Source organism: Carettochelys insculpta, chromosome 1 (assembly GCF_033958435.1).
Source record: "Carettochelys insculpta isolate YL-2023 chromosome 1, ASM3395843v1, whole genome shotgun sequence".
Lineage (NCBI taxonomy): Eukaryota > Metazoa > Chordata > Testudines > Carettochelyidae > Carettochelys > Carettochelys insculpta.
In genome coordinates, this window is record NC_134137.1 from 264,295,986 (window position 1) to 264,312,812 (window position 16,827).

A 16,827-nucleotide genomic window follows, 5' to 3' on the forward strand; every position below is an offset into this window, starting at 1 on the left:
CTTCAGCATTATGTGCCAAGTAACTCTGGGGGAAATCAAGAGATGTCATTTTAGTTTTGCAATAGCTATGAATGCTCATGGAACACTAACGCTCCCCCACAACCAATCTGTTTCGTACAGAGAGACACAGACTGTACTTAGTGGTATTCAGTAACTTTTGCAAACAGTAATTTTAGTTCTCAACACCCTTGGCTGTTTTTGAGCATCCTCCTTCTAAAAAGCCTGGGAGTGAGAGCTGCCCACTTGTTTGCTGATATGAGGTTTAGCTGCTGTGTTTGTTTTTCATTTTAAACTCCAGTTCAGCGGCCTGCCAACTTAGAGTGAGAGTTACCTCTCAGGGCTTGTCTACACTGGGGTTTTTCTTCTGTAAAAACCTTTTCTTCTGTCATAAAACACCTTGTGTTGACACAGCTGAGCCTCAAGTATCAGAGGTAGCCGTGTTAGTCTGTAGCTTTGAGAACAACAAGAAGTCCTGTGGCACCTAAAAGACTAGCAGATATTTTGGAGCATAAGCTTTCGTGGGCAAAGACCCACTTCATCTCTTTGCCCACAAAAGCTTATGCTCCAAAATATCTGTTAGTCTACAAGGTGCCACAGGACTTCTTGTTGTTCTCACAGCTGAGCCTGTTATTCAGGAACAAATAGGGCATTTACTTCAGAATATTAACTCCATCAAAAATGAGTTTCACCAACTCCCTCCCTTTCAATTCCACAATTGAAACTATGTACAAAGCCAAGCTAATTATGGCTTAATTGGCCTCCTGGGAGGCATCCCATCAAGCTCAAATGAGTAGCCCCTCCAGGCTGCACTGCAAACTCTCCTTCTTTTCTCCCCAGGTACCCAAAACTGCTGGGATACCTGTTTTTCCAGCCATACTACTACAGGGTTGCAATGGGGCACTGGTGCTGGCTCAGCAGAGCTCCAGCTCCTGGGGCTGTTGTCTACCCCATAGGCTCCAGCCCCAATTTGGAGATCTGCGCGGCTGCATGGGTCCCCCGATGGCCTGGTACTCCAATCTCCAGCCCCCATTCAGGGCTCAGCGGGGCTGCAGCAGGTCCCCTCACCAGCCCTGCACTCCAAGCTCCAGCCCCAGTTCAGGGCTCTGCGCCCAGAGCGCCAGCCCTGGTCTTGGGCTCAGTGGGCTGGCAGTGCGGCTCCCCATGCACAGTGCTTCAGCCCTGGTGCAGGGCTGATGCAGGTCTCCCCACGGGCTGAGCTCCAGCTGCAGTCGGGGCACCGCATGAAATTCTCAACTTTGTTTTGAGAGAATCATAGAATCATAGAACAATAGAGCTGGAAGAGACCTAAAAAAGCCATCGAGTCCAGCCCCCTGCTCTAAGCAGGACCAAACCCATCAGATCAGCCCTGCCAGGGCTTTGTCGAGCCGAGACTTAAACACCTCCAGCGATGGAGACTCCACTACTTCCCTGGGTAGACCATTCCAATGCTTCACCACCCTCCTAGTGAAAAAGTTTTTCCTAATGTTCAACCTGGACCTTTCCAACCACAACTTGAGACCATTGTTCCATGTTCTGCCATCCGTGACCACTGTGAACAGCCTCTCTCCAGCCTCTTTGCAATCTCCCTTCAGTAAGTTGAAGGCTGTTACCAAGTTCCCCCTCAGTCTTCTCTTCTGCAGATTAAACAGTCCCAATTCCTTCAAACTTTCTTCATAAGTCATATGCTCCGGCCCCCTAGTTATTTTGGTTGCCCTCCACTGGACCCTCTCCAGTGTATCCACATCCTTCCTATAACTGGGGGCCCAGAAGTGGACACAGTACTCCAGATGCAGCCTCACTAAAGCCATATAAAGAGGAATAATCACTTCTCTGGATCTACTGGCAACGCTCCTCTTGATGCAGCCTAATATGCCATTAGCTTTCTTGGCTACAACGGCACACTGTTGACTCATGTCCAGCTTCTCATCCACTACAACTCCCAGGTCCTCTTCTGCAAAACTACTACCGAGCCAGTCGGACCCCAGCCTGTAACAATGCTTGGGATTCTTCCGGCCCAAGTGCAGGACTCTGCAGTTGTCCTTACTGAACCTCATTCAGATTTCTTGCAGCCCAGTCTTCCAATTTCTCCAAGTCAGTCAGAACCCTGTCCTTACCCTCCAGCATATCTACCTCTCCCTCTAGCTTCATGTCATCTGCAAACTTGTTGAGGGTGCAATCCAACCCCTCGTCCAGGTCATTGATGAATATGTTGAACAGAACAGGACTCAGAACCGAACCTTGGGGCACTCCACTAGAAACCGATCACCACCCCGACATCGAGCCGTTGGTCACTACCCTCTGGGCCCGACCTTCTAGCCAGCTTTCTATCCATCTTACCGTCCATTTATCCAATCCACATTCCTTTAACTTGCTGACAAGAATATTGTGGGAGACCATATCAAAAGCTTTGCTAAAGTCCAGATAAATCATATACATTGATTTTCCCCTATCCACAGAGCCAGTTATCTCATTGTAGAAACTAATCAGATTGGTCAGGCATGACTTGCCTTTCATGAACCCATGCTGAGTATTCCTGATCACTTTCCCCTGCTCCAAGTGCCTCAAAATGACTTCCTTGAGGAGCTCCTCCATGATTTTTCCAGGGACTGACGTAAGACTGATTGGCTTATACTACCCTGGATCGTCCTTCTTTCCTTTTTTAAAGATGGGCACTACATTTGCCTTTTTCCAGTCATCCGGGATATCTACCGATCTCCACGACTTTTCAAAGATAACGGCCAAGGGCTCGTCACCAACATATGCCAACTCCCTCAGAACCCTAGGATGAATTAGGTCCAGGCCCATCGTTTTATGTACATTTAGCTTTTTTAGATAGCTCCTAACCTGTTCTTTCCCCACCAAAGGCTGTCCACCTTCATCCCACAATGCATCACTTATCGCATTAGTCCAGGAGCTGTCCTTGTCCGTGAAGACAGAGGCAAAGAAAGCATTAAGTACTTCAGCTTTCTCTACATCATTTCTCACTGGGTTGCCTCCCTCATCCAGTAGAGGCCCCAAGCCCTCTCTGGTCACCTTCGTGTTGGTAACATGCCTGTAGAAACTTTTCTTGTTATCCTTCACATTCCTTGCGAGTTGCAATTCCACTTGCGCTTTCGCCTTCCTGATAACTGCCCTACATTTTCGAGCTATACGTTTATACCCCTCCCTAGACATCTGTCCCAGTTTCCACTTTTTGTAAGCTCCCTTTTTGTGCCTAAGTTTTCCAAGGATTTCCCCATTAAGCCAGTCTGGTCTCCTACCATATTTATTTCTCTTGCTGAGCACATATTTACTTCCCTTGTCTCCCCAGCCTTCCCTCAGCCAGGCACCGATTCCCCCCCCCCAACGCCTTCCCCCAGCCATGCAGTGATTCCCCCCCACCTTCCACCAGCCAGGCACTGATTCCCCACTGCCTTCCGCCAGCCAGGCACCGATTCCCCCTCGCTCCCCGCTTTCACCCAGCCAGGCACCAATTCCCTCCCCCTGCCTTCCCCCAGCCAGGCACCAATCCCCCTCCCCCACCTTTTCCCAGCCATACACCGATCCCCCCCACCCCCGCCTTTCCCCAGCCAGGCACTGTTCAGTCCTTCCCCGAGCCAGGTACACCCCTTCCCCACTCCCTCTGCAATTTGTGGTAATTTAAAAACCTCTCGGGAGTGTTTCCCCTGCTTGATTTCAAAGCAGTCAAACACTAGCCATGCACTGGTTTCATGTTTTCTATGTTACTCTACGGGATAGTTCAACACACAGCGATCTGACTGCCCTCCCCCCTTTTTTTTCTGCTTTTGTTTTGTCGTAAGGACTTCTGCAGGGGGCTCTTCTCAAGCTGGTTACTGATCCAAGAGGGCACCAGCATGGAGCCCAGGAGAGACCTCTGAGATCCTTAATGTGCAGGGTGAGAAATCCATAATGTCACAGCTGCATGGCTGCTTCTATGCACATGAGGGCAAGCGGGGCTCCCCGTAGCACTTTCACATGGCCCAGAAAGGAATAGGAAAGTGTGGGGGGAGATTCAGGAAGAGAAGGGGCTCATGGGACAAGTTCCTGATTCCCAGGGCACCTTGTGTTTCCCAGTGAGGCCAGGCATGATGGGATACACACCCAAAATGCATTCCTCTTATTTCTGAATAGGGCTCTGTAGTGTGAGCGCTCAGTTTGGAAATGCTCTTGCACTGTGGATGCTCAGTTCAGGAATAACTTATTTCTACTTCACAAAGTGGAAATAAGTTATTTCCGAAACCCCTGCAGCACAGACGTTGCCTTGGAGTGGAGTTAGCACTTGGCCTCTCTGCCTCACAATCCTCTAAAACAGGGAGTCACTTGCAGTACCTACTTCATAGGTTGTATGTTTGTAAAGGCCCTAGAATCAAGGAAAGCACTATCTAAGCAACGTTACTGTGTGCACACATTAAATATATTAAGAGTCCTTCCACAAACTACTCCTATAGCATTGACCATTTTTATCCTTCCTTACTACCAACTTGAAAAGGCACATGGAGGCAGACTTATCTCATCTGGAGAAGAGCTAGGTGGTCTAGCTGGCGTCAGCAGCAATTCAAACCCTTGCTCTTTGCATAGCCAGAAAAGCTAGAGAACAGGGCAGCATGTTACAAACTGGGGGGTTGTTCTTCAATATCTATATTTGCAGCTTTAAAGCGTTTCTCTACTTTTTACATTCATATATTTGATCAATTTAATTTTGAAATCAAATTTACAATGGACAGTGATGAGGTTCACTCACTGTGGTGGTGTTTCCCACAATAACACAGGGGCCAAATATCACTCAATTTACTCACGTGAACCCTCTCAAACTCAAGAAGGGTTGTGTGTACCAATAAGGCAAGCAGGACTTGGTCCGTAAAACAAACTAGTTTAATAGGAGGCAGGGATAGATCAACTATGTAAACTATGGATCCTGGCCACACTCTAGTGAAGACCAGAGAGCAGGCCTACTGAAGTCCATGAGACTGCTCATAGGTATAAAATTAAGTAAGATCGAGACTTGGCAGGATCAGGGCTACAGAGAATATTTTTTCCAGGTTTTCCAATTTTCTTTGCTTTCTCAGTAATCTCGTTTTAAAAGGTAGGTCAAACAAAGCAACTACTTCAGACAACATAAAGCAATCTCGGGTGACACTTAGGGCCATCAGCTCTGCAAGTTAAATCACCATAAAAGATAATGGCAGCAGAATATGCACCTTATGGCTGAACTGAGCTCTCAGAATGTAAACATATGGCTACACTGCTATAAAAATGTAAGTATATTTATAGCTGGCTCAAGCAGGCAATCAAAAGTTGCATCTTGGATGGTTAGACTTTCCTACTGCTTTAGACTCACAGCTGGATACGTTAGAGATACAAGGAGCAATAATCCAGAATGTAAAGAGTATCAAGGTGGAAAAGAGGGTGAACTAAAATTTAGAGATTTACACTTTGGAAAGGTGTGGGAGTCTTCCCTCCCACCCAGCTAGATTGTCAACTTTTTCGCAGTCTTGATCCTGCATTTGATAGCACCTGGGCAATGGGACTGCGTGGCAGAAGCAGTCCACCTGCAGAGTCAGAGACTAAGGGTGAATCTATACTTACCAGCTGATGGACTGTGGTGTGGTTGATCTTCTGGAGTTCGATTTTACTGGGCTCAGCTGTTGACCCAGGTACTCCAAGCTATCACTTTAAGGGACATTGGTACAAGCCCGAAGAGCCCGATCTACACAGGGGCAGAAAGTCAGTCCTGGCATAGCTACTACTGTGTATCTGTGATCAACTTTCTGCCCTTGTATAGACCAGGCCTTACACTGCCAGAATTTTAGGAGATGGACATTGTCTTCCTTTGCGATTGTACTGAGTCTAGCATCATAGACCCTCCCAACCGTTCCTTGGCTATTGATAAATAAATAATAATAATAATAGTTAACTATATAAGCAGGCTGCTTAAATTAGAGAACATGGGCAATTTAAGATGACAACAGTGCTTAGTTTAACAGCTAAATTCATATGAAGTTTAAAGGACAATGTGCAAGAAACAACATGCTGCTTCCCTTTATACAGATACTTTCAACCATATTCCAAAAAAATCATAAAACTAGAATGGAACTAGCTTTGCTTCTGCCAAACAACCTACTCTTGGCAGGCTATAAATTTTCTGATATTACTGCTCAAAAATTCAAAAGTATATCATGCTTGGACTAAATAAAATAAAATGTCTGAATCACAGTAATAGGCAAACAGTAAAGAAAAGTACCTGCTTTCACAAAGTGGATGAGAGCATCTCGTTATAAAGGAATTCAAATGCAGTAATTACCTTGGCATGTAAAGGACTCGCTCTGCCACCACAAACCCCACCCGGAAGAAGAGGTTGCTGGCTGGGATAAATGGGAAAACCAGGAACAATAAGCCAACTAAAACTTCTCTATGTTCCAGTTTCTGCAACAACACAATAGTTAAAACACATGTGAATGAAAAAGAAATCCAACTTCAAATCAGCATTATCTTCCCCTCTTTCATTTTCAGATTATTTGTGAAATAAATAACTCTGATTAATGCTTGATCAACATGCTGTATGGAAAACGGGTATTCCACACTGCAGTTCCTCTGCATTTATATGTAATTTGTGTTGTGTACATCTGACATACACACATACCAGGCACAGGTGTTACAGATAATTGAAACAACAAATCACACAGTGTGTATTATTCTTGGCAACTTTTCTGAGGTCAGTTTTACCATATGTGGATACTTTAGATTGCCTGTAAGTTACCTCAGATAGTTCCACGCTACAACTGAAGTACTACATATAAAAAGTGTGGGTGTACACACACACACACGGCTGTGTTCAGTCTCAAACATTTATAATTAAGAAGCAGCAGCCAAATCTGTTATGATCCATAAGAAAAAAATTAACGAAAATCTGATGCATTGGATGAAGCGAGTCTTTGCCCACGAAAGCTTATGCTCCAATAAATCTGTGAGTCTATAAGGTGCCACAGGACTGCTTGTTATTTTAATCAAAAACTATACTTTAATATCGTCTTATAACCCCTTTGGAGAAAAGATCTAAAATTTAAATTACACATTATCACACAAGATACTTATGTCCAACACAGCGTTCAACAGCTGAGACCTTCTGTGCTTTAATATTAATGACTTCAGTCCATCCTGCTCTTTTTAATGTTTGCCAGCTATGTGACGAGAAAGGAAATTGTCAAATGTGATTTCATCAAAGTAACTGTGATTTGCCTTTACAGCTAGCTAATTCCATTTCTCTGCTACAGGTTAAACCTCCCAAAACTGGCATCCTCTGATGCAGCAACATCCGTGCTCTGGCAGGACCACTGACGTTACTGGACCAGAGATGCTGGGGTAGAAGGTTTGTGTGGGGAGCCTAGCTGCCTTGCATCCCTGGCCAGAGGCAATAGCCAGCCAGAGGCAGCCTCTGTTGGGCCAGGACTGCACCCAGGACCTGCAGGGCTGGGGCCATGACAACAGCCTGGCCAAGACTGCACTCGGTGCTTGCGGGGTTTGAAGTGGGGCTGGGCCGGCTGCCCGGCCAGGGTCAGAGCTGTGCTCCATGGGGCGGAGACCACACTGGTTGCCTGACCAGAGTCAGAGGTGTCCTCTGCAGGGCAGGGGCTGAGCTGGAACCCCAGCCAGAGCCATTCTCTATGAGGTGGGGGTTGCACCAGCAGCACGTCTGGGCCCACAGCTGGCTGCCAGTCTTTGGGCCATGTCAGCAGCCCAGTCAGGGCAGACACAGCACCCATAGAGCCGTTGCCATGTCCTGAGCTGGAGCCCATGGGGGCTGGAGCCAGACTCTGTGGCCGGCAGCCCAAAGTGGCTGGGCCAGTTTTGACCCAGGAGGTCCAGGCAGGAAGTAAGGGGGCCCTGGGCTGGAGTTGCAGCGAGGCAAAAGAGGAGCCAGCAGTAGACTCTGCGGCCAGAGCAGGGGGCGTCCCTTCAACTGGCAAATTCCCTCATCCAGGACCAATCAGGTTCCAAGGACGCCAGACGAGGGAGGTGCAACCTGTAGCTCCCGTCCAAGTTCATGTATCAGTCTGTAATGTCTGCTTTTGCGCACTAAAGATCAAACTCACTATTTAAAAGCTAAGAATTTAGGTCTCCTTAGATGAAAGAACAACATTTAGTTTGTTCAATCACCCAGCCTGGACATTTGTGCTTTCTTTTGGTGGCCAACAATACCTTAGTTGAATCAGTCGTTGTTTGTTGCCTAAAGGATGGAGAATTAATTTTGAGATGTCTAGCTCTGGGAGTGTCTGGGGTAGAGGTAGTACCTTTGACTCTCCAGCAGCTGCGCCTTTTCAGGCGGACGGAAGCACTGGTCCTCACCCACCACTCAATTCTCACTGTTGGCTCCTAGCAGCTGTTGTGCATTACAGCGACGCCATCCCCCGGGCAACTGTGTCAGCTCACAGGCGAAACACAGTGAGAGGGGTCTGGTCTGTCTCACATACCGACCGTATGGAGGGACTTGTTCCTTCTCCCTTCTAATGCACAGTCTCAATGGCAGACAAGGAGCTTGGTGCCGCAAATCGACAACTCCTGTGAAGGTGAAGGAAGACGCCCCACATCCTGGGAAGGAGTAAGGCTCACGGAGTAAACTCTGACAGAAAATCCGGAGGGGAGTCCTAAGGAGGTTCTGTGTCAACTTCTGGCACTGTCCCGGCAACTCCTGCAGCTGAGCTGGTACCAGATGTAGAAGTTATCCTTTCCTTTGGACTATATCAGTAAAGCCGAGAGGGGTGGCCTGGTGTCTGGGCAGCCCAGGGTCTCCATAAAAATTGCCCAGGCTCGCGCCTGGAGAGGTACTCTAGCATCTCTTAACAGCATTGAACCAACACGGGAGGCAACAGATACCGGTTATAAGCTCTTGCTCGACTGGCGGAGAGAACGAGCGCCAGGGGTTGCTTCTGACGGTGGGAGAGATCATCGCATCTCATTGGACAGTCACCGCTCACCTTAAGCTGGGCAGCCCCCAGCCAGTGGGGTACTATCTCGCCACAGTTCACTTGCCTCATTGGGTGCATGAGGCTTAAGGTTCCCAAACCTGACAAGTGACTGAAATGAGCACCAGACAAACCAACAAGAAAATTATTAACAAAAGGAAATCATCAAAGTTTCAAGCTTGCTTGTTGGAATGTACGGACCATGTTGACCGGTTTGACTGAAGATCTTCAGGACATCAGAGACACCAGAAAGACCGCTGTCATCAATGAGGAAAGAGAAGTTACTCACCTGTAGTAACGATGGCTCTTCGAGATGTGTCCCCGTGGGTGCTCCACCACCTATTGTGGAGCACCCACGGGGACCACTCGAAGAAGAAAGAGAAGTTGCTCACCTGCAGTAACAATGGTTCTTCGAGAAGTGTCCCTGTGGGTGCTCCACAATAGCTGGTGGAGCACCCACGGGAACCACTCGAAGAAGAACTGAAGAGGCTCCAAGTTGACATTGCCACTTTGCAGGAGACGCGACTTGCAGCTTCGGGATCCCTAAAGGAAAAGGACTACACTTTCTTCTGGCAGCGCAAAGCCCCAGAGGAACCCAGGGAGCACGGTGTCGGCTTTGCCATCAGAAACACCCTTCTGCAAATGGTGGAACTAGTCACGGGTGGATCAGAAAGACTCCTTCAGGTCAAACTTCAAACCTGCGCCAGTCCCATCCACCTGATCAGCGCTTACGGTCCAAGCCTGAATGACACACCAGAAGCAAATAACAAGTTCTATGATGAGCTCAGTGCCGCCATAGTGCAAATACCTGCTTGTGAACAACTGTACCTTTTGGGTGATGTCAATCAAGAGTTGGAGCCGATCGTGACTCATGGCCCTCTTGCCTAGGTCACTTTGGTGTGGGAAAAATGAATGACAACGGACAGCGTCTCCTCGAACTTTGCATGTACCAAAATCTGTGCATCACAAACACATTTTTCCGAACCAAGCCACAGCACCGAGTGTCATGGAGACACCCACACTCGAAACACTGGCACCAATTAGACTTGGTCATCACCAGACGCGACAACCTCAAAAATGTCCTCCTGACACGCAGCTACCATAGTGCCGACTGCGATACAGATCATTTGCTAGTCTGCTCCAAGTTCAAGCTGAGACCCAAGAAGCTTCACCATTCTAAACCAACTGGAAAGCCCTGTCTTGATGCCAGAAAGATGGCAAACTCAGAAAAAGCTGAAAAGTTCAGAGAGACCCTTGAGGAGAATCTGCACAGCAGCCCTGGGGGTGCTGATGTGACATCCAGATGGCAGCATCTGAGCGACACAATCTACAACACGGCCTTGTCAGTGTTTGGAAGAAGAGCTGGAAATACAAATGACTGGTTCAAAGCTAACTCTGATGAGATGATTTCAGTCATTGAAAAGAAGCGTGCTGCACTTCTGGGCTACGTCTACACGTGCACCCAACTTCGAAATAGCTTATTTCGATGTTGCGACATCGAAATAGGCTATTTCGATGAATAACGTCTACACGTCCTCCAGGGCTGGCAACGTCGATGTTCAACTTCGACGTTGCTCAGCCCAACATCGAAATAGGCACAGCGAGGGAACGTCTACACGCCAAAGTAGCACACATCGAAATAAGGGAGCCAGGCACAGCTGCAGACAGGGTCACGGGGCGGACTCAACAGCAAGTCGCTCCCTTAAAGGGCCCCTCCCAGACACACTTTCATTAAACAGTGCAAGATACACAGAGCCAACAACTAGTTGCAGACCCTGTATATGCAGCACGGACCCCCAGCTGCAGCAGCAGCAGCCAGAAGCCCTGGGCTAAGGGCTGCTGCCCACGGTGACCACAGAGCCCCGCAAGGGCTGGAGAGAGAGTATCTCTCAACCCCCCAGCTGATGGCCGCCATGGAGGACCCCGCTATTTCGATGTTGCGGGACGCGGATCGTCTACACGTCCCTACTTCGATGTTGAACGTCGAAGTAGGGCGCTATTCCCATCCCCTCATGGGGTTAGCGACTTCGACGTCTCGCCGCCTAACGTCGATTTCAACTTCGAAATAGCGCCCAACACGTGTAGACGTGATGGGCGCTATTTCGAAGTTTACTGCCGCTACTTCGAAGTAGCGTGCACGTGTAGACGCAGCTCTGGAGTATAAACGCTCACCGAGTCAGAGTACCAGCAAGCATTCAGAGTAGCCAGAAAAATTGTACAGCAGATAGCCAAGTGCTGTGCTAACAACTACTGGCTTAAGTTATGCAGCAGCATCCAGATCTGTGCTGACTCTGGTAATCTCAGGGGAATGTACGAGGGCATAAAGAAGACAATGGGACCCATCAAGAACAAGATGGCACCTCTGAAATCCAAATCTGGTGAAGTCATTGCTGACAAAGCCAAACAGATGGAGCGATGGGTCAAGCACTACTCTGAGCTGTACTCGTGAGAACATTGTTCTTGATACAGCCCTCAACGCCGTCGAGCTCCTGTCAGTCACGGACGAGCTGGACCAGGAACCAACTGTGGTCAAATTGAAGAAAGCTATTGACAGCACTGCAGTAAGAAAAGCCCCAGGCCAGGATGGTATACCACCAGAGGTAATCAAGTGTGCCTGGGACACACTCCTGGAACACCTACATGAGCTGCTGTGCCTGTGCTGGAGAGAGGGTGAGGTTCCACAGGATATGTGGGACGCCAACATTGTAAACTTGTATAAGAACAAAGGAGACAGAAATGACTGCAACAATTACTGTGGAATCTCCCTCCTAAGTATCGCTGGTAAATTGTTCACTCGTGTCATCCTCAGCAGACTCCAGAAGCTCGCTGAGAGGGTGTATCCTGAATCCCAGTGTGGATTCCGCATCAAGAGATCTACCATTGACATGATCTTCTCCCTGAGGCAGCTGCAGGAGACATGCAGGGAGCAGAGGAAGCCACTTTATGTCGCCTTCATCGACCCGACCCAGGCTTTTGACTCGGTCAGTAGGGATGGACTGTTTAAATTGCTCCACAAGACAGGCTGTCCACCACGGCTACTCAAGATGATCCAGTCTTTCCATGAAGACACGAGAGGAACCATCCAATATGATGGCACATCATCGGATGCCTTCAGCAGCAGGAGTGGCGTCAAACAAGGATGCGTCCCTGCTCCGACATTGTTCAGGATCTTCTTCGCGCTCCTCCTGAAGCACGCCTTTGGGTCCCCAACAGAGGGCATCTTTTTGCACACAAGATCTGACAGGAAACTGTTTAATCCTGCGAGGCTGAAGGCTAAGTCTAAGGCGTGGGAAGTGCTCATTAGAGACGTGCTGTTTGCAGACGACGCTGCTATAGCGAAGCACATAGAAAGTCAGCTTCAAAAACTGCTGGATGAGTTCTCCAAAGCATGCAAGGACTTCAGGTTTACCATCAGCCTAAAGAAGACAAACGTACTTGGTCAGGACGTTGCGGAACCTCCATCAATCAGCATTGACAATTACATGTTTGAGGTCATCCATGAGTTTACTTACCTCGGGTCCACCATCACTGACACCCTGTTGCTGGAGACTGAGCTAAACAGGAGGATTGAAAAAGCAGCCACAACTCTGTTCAGACTTAGCAAGATAGTGTGGAACAACAACAAGCTGTACACTCACACCAAAATGCAAGTCTACAGAGCCTGCATCCTCAGCACCCTCCTCTATGGCAGCGAGTCTTGGACCTTGTATGCCCACCAGGAAAAGAGGCTGAATGTCTTCCACTTGCGCTGCCTCAGGTGCATTCTTGGAATATCATGGAAGGACAGAGCGCCCAACAACACCATCCTCAAGCAAGCTGAAATTCCAACCATGCGTACCCTCCTCAGGCAGCAGCAGCTCTGCTGGCTTGGCCACGTCCACAGGATGAATGATGGAAGGATCCCAAAAGACATCCTGTAAGGCGAGCTAGCCTCTGGCAAAAGACCTTCCGGACGCCCCCAATTGCGCTGTAAAGACATCTGTAAGAGGGACCTCAAGGAGGTAGACGTCGACCCAGATAGTTGGGAAGAGCTGGCAGACGACCACAGCAGCTGGAAGCAGGGACTACACAAGGGCCTTCAGAAGGGCTAGATGAAGATCAGCCAGTTGGCAGAGGAGAAGAGAGCCCATAGAAAGGACAGCAAGGGCCTGCCAGACACCCACTACATATGCAGCAGATTTTGCAAGGACTGTCACTCTCGTTTGGGCCTTCACAGTCACAGTCAACACTGTAAATGACAATCTTAAATGTAGTTACGAAGGGCACAATCCATAGTCTAAGCAGACTGAAGGATGCCTAGATGTGGAAGATGTAGGTCTGTAACATTTAAAAACAGATGCAAATTGACTCAATCTTTTTGTCTTTTCTTATCATTTTAGTTAGTTTCTCACTGCTGAAGAGCCCAAGAGCCTTACAGACCTTTAAGTGAAGAGATCTAAATATCAAACAAGGCCCAGGTAGCAATGCCATCATCAGCATCAGTCCTTTGACTGAGGTCATTGGGGCGCCTTCATGACAACGTTCTTTATAGTGTCTCTCCATCTTTGGCGGTCATATGCCAATTCTTGAGTTGCGGCAAAGCTCATCCCTGTCCATTCTTTAATGTTGTCTATCCATTGCTTTTTCTGTCTGTCACGTCTCCTTTTGCCATTGACTGTGCCTTTCAGTATGGTCTTGGACAGGCCTGATGATCTCGTCGCATGTCCATACCATCTTAGTTTGCTCTTTTTCACTCTAGATAGTAGGTCATGATGAGGTCCTATTGCTGAGTTGATGATGTTTCAGACCTCTTTATTACTAATATATGCCATGTAGGGGATGTTAAGAAGCTTGCGGTATAGCCTCATTCAAGGGCCTTGATCTTGCGCTCTAGTTCTGCTGTCACAGTCCAGGTCTCACAAGCATACAAAAAGATGGAGTGTACAAGAGCTTGCATGAGCCTTATTTTTGACTTTAGGGAGATGTTGTCTTTCCAGATTGGTTTTAATTTTGCCATTGCTGCAGTCGTTATTGCTGTTCTGACGAGTAGTTCTGGTTTTGTACCTGCATCAGAGATGATCAACCCTAAGTATTTAAATTGTTTTACTTCTTCCAATTTCTGTTGTTTTATGGATATTTGTGTGGATATACCCCTAGGATTGTTGGTCATGAGTTTTGTCTTTTCTGTGTTTATTTCCATGCCATATTTTGTTGAAGTTTTATCTAGGCATTTAACAAGGTTACCTAGTTCTTTTTCACTCCCTGCCAGTCCAACAATGTCATCTGTGAAACGTAAGTTGGTTATAGATTGACCACCAATACTTATGGTTCCAGAGTGGTCATCTAGGTAGCAATATACAGCCTAGCAAAATACTTAAGGCCAAATTCTATTCTTTCTTACACTAGTGCAATCTGTTTTAGCACTGTATTAGTGTGACAGACATTGGCCTACAGCGTAACAGTAATTGCTGGACTGCATCATATAAACATTGTACATATGTTCATTCAGTGTACAACAAGGGCTGTGCTACAAATAAATTGACTGTAATGGTTCCTTATGATCTGTAACTCAGCACCCATACAGAACAATTCTAACAAGTAGAAGAAAACCCTGTATCAAGCCCCACAGAGATACTGATTATACCTTCCTGCCTCAGACTCTAAGTTTTACCAAAAAATTAAGACTCATGACATTTGCAGTTGCCATGCTTAGCCAGGCTGGTGAGCAATTTCTGAAGAAAGAGCCCCACAACAATAGCATTAATTGTGCAACACAGGAAGAAGACACTTTTCAAAGGAGGAAAAAATTCAACGTGGGCTAAATAAGTAACCAATACTAAATGAGGAGTAAGAATTATATAATTTATCTTGCCACAGACACAAGAGAAAGCAGTACAATATTGCTGCATTTTAAAAAACAAATATCAAGGGTTTTTTCCAATATTTTTACACATTAGAAAAAAGGCCATTTATCAATAATAAAACTTTTCTTTAAAAAATGCCAACCTGCACCACTTGACACAAAAATGTTGTACCGTCACAAACAGGAAGCGGAAGAGGTCTCTGCAGTTGTTCCCAGGGTGGAAGGTGGTCCATGAGACCTCTCCATCAAGATTCTTCAATTATGAAAAAATGTTTGAGATCCATTGAATTAAGATTCATTGCAAGGAAGAGAAATCTTGTTATCCTTACTGAGCAAATAAAGCAGAGATGAAGTGACTTGCCTAGGTTCAGAAAGCAAGCTGAAGGTAAATATCAGCGTGCAACTCATATCCTGGCCTCAGCTGCAAAAATACTCCTTACAAATTCAAGTGCACTCTCACCTTACTTTCTTTTTAATACACAGTGAGACACCACCACAGTCTGCAAGAACTTTGCATAGGATCCACAATAAACCATTATGAATTTGCTTTGCAGCCACATAAGCTACACTGTTCACAGACATGAGACTGATCAATCCGTAAAGCGGATGAACAAAGATGTATTGAAAGGACATGGAGTTGGAAGAACAATTAAATTCCTTTCAAACCACAAGAAAAAGAAAACAAATGAAAAGTATGTTGAATGGGAAAGGTCACGGTGCATAAATCAGTTCCACTGGGGAAGGCAATCTCACTTTTCTGTATAAAGTACTGCAGCTCTATGTGGGTGCCATGGCGCCTTTCAGTCCCTCTGGCAGGGCTCACAGAAAAGCAGAACAACCTAGCACACTAGCTTCGTAGAGGGGCACAGCACATGTGCAAAAGAGCCCCATTATACTAGCTTCAATCTCATGGAAATACAACAAGACCAGTTACTTCTAAAATAAACAATGCTGTTTGACAGCTGGCAGCATGCCCCATGCCGCCCGCCTAGAGCTCCTGCCAGTGAGCAGGGTCTTGCCCATTTCCCAGCTGTAATGCTGGGCAGAAGAGTTGGGTAAGCCCCCACACTCTGACCCTGCACTGCAAGCACAGCAGGGCAAGTCACACAACCTTTTAATGGAACATTGCACGGCTTTAAATGAGTATATTCTCTAATAGATTAGCCAAATAATAACAAAACAATATTAACCAAGACAACTTGAAGTGAGAAGTTACTGTAAATAGGTAAAGAAATTGATTGGCGCTTGTGTACTACGGGTGATATTGCTGACTCTACTGAAGTTAACTGGAAAACTCTCACGGATTTCAATCAGCCCAGAATTTTAGTCTCTCTTTTCCAAGCAAGTTTGTTTAGTTGTTTAGTATGCTTAACCATTATCCTCTCTTCTTCATGGGAGGCTGCCAGATTTACTGGTAAATCAACAACTGAAGACAGAACGGAGTCAGAGGATTCAGAAACCAACACTACAGATCTTTAGAAAGTGGGAAGACAGGGATGTTTTGTCAAGAACAGTTATTAAAAAATTGCCACAAAACATGAATCAACTGCAAAAGAACAGGGCATGTGTTGCAATTCTTGAGTTGGGATACTTCAGCTCTCCTTCTGTCCTGGGGACAACTGCACAGACCACTTCCCCTTCCCATTTGTGATGGTACAACATTTTTGTGGTTTTGTCATTTTTGTGTGATGCATCTGACAAAGTGGGGTTTTTGCCCATGAAAGGTTATGCTCCAAAATACTTGTTAGTTTACAGGGTCCCACAGGACTTCTTGTTTTTCAGCTTTCTGTAGACTATTTGGCTAGAACAAATTTTCATTACTCCGCTGGCATAGGCCAATTTGGGGACAGGCAAGGGTGCAGAACATGGTGGAATGCTTAACTTCACCCTCATACCAAGAGTGCTATTTGAAGCTCAGAAAGGGCTGATATGGAATTCTGTATTTTTCCTGTTTTCCTACAATGCAAACTTTGGGCCAGACCTGAATCGATCACTTTATTCTAACAAGGGCCAGTTCTTTCGCCC

At 46.7% G+C, this 16,827-nt stretch overlaps 1 protein-coding gene across 5 annotated transcripts in view; it reads right to left on the minus strand.

Moving 5' to 3' along the window:
• TMTC1 (transmembrane O-mannosyltransferase targeting cadherins 1) overlaps nucleotides 1–16,827 on the minus strand; it is a 262,529-nt gene that overhangs the window by 124,928 nt on the left and 120,774 nt on the right. For all 5 annotated transcript variants that reach the window (XR_012647083.1, XR_012647084.1, XM_075006402.1 and 2 more), the window contains one exon: nucleotides 6,302–6,423. Coding sequence is in view for 3 of the 5 variants with exons in the window: in XM_075006402.1 (XP_074862503.1) it covers nucleotides 6,302–6,423 (122 nt within the window). In the remaining 2 variants the exon portion in view is untranslated. The remainder of the gene's footprint in view (nucleotides 1–6,301; nucleotides 6,424–16,827) is intronic.